Below are 6,033 nucleotides of genomic sequence, written 5' to 3' on the forward strand. Positions count from 1 at the left end.
GATGCTTTAATCAGAGAAAGATGCAAGAAACTCCAGAGTAGGCAGGCTTGGGAGAACCTGCCCCTCACATTAGATGTCATCCTGGTTTCTAATGGTTAGAGATTGAGCGCTGAAGCATGAGTTTTTTTAAATGTTTGCTATCATTTAATTATGACAACCATGTGTATTCTTGATATTCCTATAAACATCCAGTCCCTCTTTGAACCTGGATAAGTTCTTGGCCTCAACAACTTCCTGTGGCAGCAGTTCCACAGTTTAATTACATGTTGCCTACAAAAGTATTTCCTTTTATCAGTTTGAATTTTCTACCCTTTTAGCTTTATCGAATGTCCCTTGTGTTATAAGATAGAGAACACAGAAATTCCTGACCTCCCTTCTGTTTACAAGTCATTATTTTATATACTTTTATCATCTCCCCTATAATTCATCTCCTTTCTAAGGTAAACATTCCAAGTCTTTTCAGTCTCTCTTCATCTGAGTTTTGCCATGCAAGATCTTGATCATTCTTGTTGCTTGTCTCTGAACAACCTCTAGTTCTGCAATATGCTTTTCAGATAAGGTGCCTGGTACTGCACACAGTATTCCAGATGGTGATGAGTCTTCACCATTGATTTATATAAAGGCATTATTATAAAGATATTATTTTAGATTATAAACAGTATAATACAAACAAACAACTGCTATCGCAAACACCATTGCACAGGATACTGTGAAGATAAGTGTTTGAAAGGCTAAATCTGGTGTTTCACAACTTTTAATTACCTTGTACAGAGATCGATTGTCAGCTAGTGACATGCTGCAGGTCAGAAAAGTGATGGAGCATGTTTATGAGAAAATCATAAACCTGGATAATGAATCTCAGACAACTAGCTCCTCCAATAATGAAAAAGCTGGAGAACAAGAGAAAGAGGAGGATATTGCTGTGTTAGCAGAAGAAAAGATTGAACTCTTGTGCCAGGACCAGGTAAGTTGACATAAGCACTCATTTAGGCCTTCTTGCAAAAATAGGATGATCAATAGTAAATCATTTGTGAACCTCTAGGTACTGTTCGTAAAATGTGCTACAGGTAAACTATTTTAACAGATGCCTTTGAAACTAAATTTTATATTATGAACTCAAATGTTAACTGATAATACTATTTTGCTTTTTGCATCTAAAGCATGGGTGGTGTGACAAAGTTCCTCCTCTACCTTGGTGGGTCCTGCACTTATTGGCGGATTTGCTCGCCTCAGGGATTCACAGCAGCTCTCTGTTTGGCCACTTTTGTGGCTCAAATCATGCTGTTCCCCAGCATGGGGAAAAGGAAGGAGAACAATCCTTGCAGTCTCTGCTGATCCACCATGTGGGTTGGGGAACAGCCCAGAGACCTTCACCTCTGGTGGAACCCACAGTCCAGGTCAATTCCTCCTGTGTCTGATCAGGAGTTAGGAGGTTTGGGGGGAACCCGGGCCCGCCCTCTACTCCAGGTTCCAGCCCAGGGCTCTGTGGACTACAGCTGTCTAGAGTGCCTCCTGGAACAGCTGTGTGACAGCTACAACTCTCTGGGCTACTTCCCCATGGCCTCCTCCCAACACCTTCTTTATCCTCATCACAGGACCTTTCTCCTGGTGTCTGATAACGCCAGCAATACACCAACTCACTCTCAGCTCCTAGTGCCTCTTACTCCTGTCATGCATACCATAAACAAGTGAGGTCCTTTTTAAACTCAGGTGCCCTGATTAGCCAGCCTGTCCTAATTGATTCTAGCAGTTTCTTCTTAATTGTCTCCAAGTGTCCTAATTAGCCTGCCTGTCTTAATTGGTTCCAGCAAGTTCCTGCTTGTTCTGGAACTGCCCCGTTACCTTACCCAGGGAAAAGGGATCTACGTCATCTGAGACAAATATATCTACCTTCTAACACTCTCCTGTAACCATCTGGCCTGACCCTGTCACAGTCGATAAATGGCATCACCAAATGTCTAGATCACAGAATTTTGGTGGTTGAACTGTATTCTCTTTTGGGGCCTAATACTCCAAACCCTTGCTCATGCTAATAATCATATTATCAATATAGCTAGTATATGGTTATGAATAGTAAACACAGATGACGGTACTTTGTTATTCTTGGAGATCACAGGCTTTAAAGAAGAGTTCCGTTGAGGAGGGCCTTAAGCTGCTCATGTTTGTTGGATACCAGTTAGTGTTGTGTAGAGTATACCTCTCTTCCAGACAAAATTATTTAGAAATCTGTAAAACCAGACTAGGAACAAATTAGTTTTAAAAATCATTTCACATTTTCATCTATTGTATGCCTCCTAGAATTTGATATCAGTCAGAATGCACATCTGCAATAAATTGTAATCACACTTCTGTATAACATCATTAAGATTAACTAAGCAAATAAACTATGGGGTTTAGAATATTGTTACATTTCTAGTCAAGTTCAAAATCTGTCTGACTTCAGAGCATATCTTTATATTGCCTGTTAGGTTTAGTAGTAAAATTATTTAGTGGCAATATGTGCAATAGCACAGCAAGAGGCATTGCTACTTTGGAAGCAGGTTTCAAACTTCCTTGGATCACAAGTGAAAGGAGTGTAATAGTCTCAGTTATGGGGGGAAGACAGTAGATATTCAGATTCAATAAGTTAAAGCCACCTAAATGGCACCCCTGCTCCAACTCCACTAATACCAGTATTACAGTACATTTTATAGACAGTAAGGTGGGACTCAAGCAGCAGCATTTTTCTTATTTGCCTATCTATACATTTTGATGTTTACTGACATTTACTGATAATCATTCCAAGCCTATATATGCTGCTGGTGGTGCTCTCGAATGTATATTAGCCCGTTGGCACCAGTCCTCCTTCGTTCGGTGTACCACTGTCAGCCTAGAATATGCTTGTCTGAAAATCAAAACTTCCAGCATCCAAAGATTTAACATCTACCAGTCTTCTGCAATAAAATATAAATTCTCTTATATTGCAGGTTTTGGATCCAAATATGGACCTTCGAACTGTTAAGCACTTCATATGGAAGAGTGGTGGCGATCTGACACTTCATTACCGACAGAAATCAACGTGAAAGGAATGATGGACTCAAATGGTTGTTCATTTACTTGACCTTACTGTACTGGTTCCAAGAGTAGTACTATAGAAGCCCACTGAACCCTAAGGTAGATGAGACTTCTAATGGCTCAGTATGGACCAGAGAGTATACATTTAATAATTGAAGTGACTAATAGATCTGTAATATAGAGAAAAAAATCTATATGACTTAAACTAAAGTCTGTCCTAGTTAAGGCACAGCAAGTGAAATGAGAAGTCCCTAGTGGTTCGTTATGTGAGGTGTACAGAGAACAGATGACGATCCAGTGCAGACTTTTGCTTCCTTCTTGTTTTGTTTTTTCCAGAGCATTAAATTTTCATCTGCTCGGGCTTGATATGAAACACGGTTTTGGCCATATTAGTCACTATGTTCATAATGCATGCACTGTATTTTTTTGAATACATTCCATTCGTACATTACCTACAATGATTTTTCACAGGTTATTCATAAAAATAATTTTTACCACTTTGAGAAATTTCAAAACACCGAAAGCTATTGCACACTTGAAAGTAGCCCATTTAATTGTAAGTCAAAAATTAACATAATTAGAATTGTTTTAATACTGCAGTTCAAACGTTCTTATATAGAGAGCTATTGACATTTAGATTAAGAACACTAGAGAAATATTATAGCAGGGTCAGTCCAGTGATGCTGTGCATCATAATAGAATAAACATGTTTTGCAAAATTTAACAGATTTTTTTAAGAAATTTAATTCTTCCTGCACTGTGTCCTTATTTTAAAGACACGCTAGTTGGAATTCCAAGAAACTGCTCTATACTTCTGTGGCATTTTGTTAGAAAAACTTAAGACCGTTCTGAAAATTTTAACTTTATTTGTTGATATCAGCAGCAAATTTCATATCTATGATATAAAAGCATTTGTGTCCTTTTTTTCCCAAGTTTTATATGCAGATTTTGTTGTTATAGCTGTACACATCTTTTCATGTTCTTTCTAAAAATCTAAGGCTTTCATATATTAATAGTAGCCTTGTATAAAGTTTAACTTACTGGGGGAGGGAAGCATTTCAGCTTTTGGCAAGAAAATTTGGGACTGTCCCAAAAGACTATTTGTAGCCAAAACAAATTAAAAATCCTCACCACAAAATTGTGTAAAATGATTCTTGTCTGAAAGAGAAGCACAAGTGCCTTCAGAGGGCAGTATATTTATTCAGGTTTCTTCAGGAGACGTGCTCTTGCCCTTCCTGTGTTTTGCTATCAGGATTTAGGCTGGGGCCTACAGAAAGTCCCAGATACATTAGTTTACTGGGATTTTATAGTGATCAAATGACACAAAAACAAGAAAAAAATCCACTGTCATATGTTATTTGAAAAATATCTAAATACATTATGTCCTGGACAAAGTCACCACTTAAACAAGAGGGTCTGGTTAAGAATTAAGCTAGCATGTCTTTTTCCCTTCCTTGAAAGAAAGTCAAATTTAATTTTTAAGCCCCATTTTTGTGCATACTCCATTTGACACAATTGTGCTATATTGCACATTTTTAGTGATATTTGTGAATTAAATGGTTTAGCAGAACTGTGTAACTTTTATTAATAAATTGTCCTGAATTATATTTATTAATAGCAGAGGTCTATGCTTTGTTCTAATAGACAGTGATTCTTTCTGTTTGTCTTGCTGTCCCTTTGTATACATTGTAACCGCTCCCAGTTCGTTCGTTCATTCGTTTTTGGTTTTTTTTGGGTCTGAAATCAGCCAAGGTTACTGTTCCAAACATCCCAATAATGCAGTTTCAGGAAAGATTGAAGGGAGTCTGCAATGCCAAAAGGGTGAATGATCTGTATTTCACAGTTGTACAGAATAAAAGGCTTTAGTTAAAATATTTAAAAGTTGTTTTGATCATTCATTGGTTCACTTATGCAACCCTGGGGTTGTCATTTTTTTCACCCTTTTCCCAAAGGACATATAAATCCTTTTCTAATTTTTAAGGAAGTTGCACAGTCGGGTTCCCAGTAGCTTAAAAATAATTGCAGTGAAATGCACACAGTAATTTATGCAGATTTTGTAATGCAGCATAAGATGGTTGAATGTGACTACAGGAAGAAATGTATGCTGTTTCTCAAGGGATAATGCTTGCAACAAGAAAACAAAATTAAGGGAACATAAGCAGGAAAAAGTTGAAAAGACTCCTTAGCGTGTGGTTCATCCCAGGCTTACTGACCCTGGGAGCAGAGCTCTGTTTTCCCAAAGACATTGTCCCTACTCTGTTGCCAAAGTAGCCCTTTACCCTGAGCATCTGTACAATGGGAGGAGGCAGCAGAGCTGAGTTTAAACTCTCCATTACCCAAGAATACATTTACAAACAAGTTCACTTGCTGTAGACCCTGATGGAGGGTGGGGGCCTGTAGTGAGGTGGCCTGGCTCCCAGCCACCCCAGAGAAGGACGAGCCCCTGCAGACGCCAGAGTGGGCGGAGTCGCTGGAGCCTGCGCCCACCCCCCAGAGGTCAAGGCGCAGGGCAGGAAGTATAAAAGCCCAACCCCCAGGGCTCAGAAGTGGCCTGGCCACTGGAGAGGCCAGGCGCTGATGCCCTAGCTCCCGCTGGGGAGACTCCTGCCGCCTGTGACCGACCCGAGGACAGGCCATACCTGCGGAGGCTGGACGCCGACCAGATGCCGGAAGAGCCAGTAAGCCGACCAGTACAAAGGGACCCAGAGGAGCTGCCCAGGTTACCCCTCGCTCAGTATCCTGAGGAGCCCATGGTGTTGGACGCCATGGAAGATGCCGCAGAGACGCAGGTACTAGTAGAGGGTGAGGTCGGAAGTAGCCCGGGGGCAGCCGACCCTAGTCTGGCTGCAGCACACCCAGAGCCAATGTCAGTGTGTTGCGGCCAGGATCCCCACTGACACAGCAGCAGGCTGCCTGCCGTTGTTAGGGCCCCAGGCTGGGACGCAGAGGAGTGGGTGGGCCTGCGTCCCCCCTGCCACC

The 6,033-nt window shown here is 40.8% G+C and overlaps 1 protein-coding gene across 1 annotated transcript in view; it reads left to right on the forward strand.

Moving 5' to 3' along the window:
- WDR48 (WD repeat domain 48) overlaps positions 1–4,930 on the forward strand; it is a 57,285-nt gene extending 52,355 nt beyond the window's left edge. The window contains exons 18-19 of the mRNA XM_045006134.1: positions 772–964; positions 2,967–4,930. Coding sequence (XP_044862069.1) covers positions 772–964; positions 2,967–3,062 — 289 coding nt within the window. The 3' untranslated portion in view covers positions 3,063–4,930. The remainder of the gene's footprint in view (positions 1–771; positions 965–2,966) is intronic.
- Positions 4,931–6,033: the final 1,103 nt, after the last annotated feature.

The sequence above is a fragment of the Mauremys mutica genome, chromosome 2 (assembly GCF_020497125.1).
Source record: "Mauremys mutica isolate MM-2020 ecotype Southern chromosome 2, ASM2049712v1, whole genome shotgun sequence".
Taxonomy (NCBI): domain Eukaryota; kingdom Metazoa; phylum Chordata; order Testudines; family Geoemydidae; genus Mauremys; species Mauremys mutica.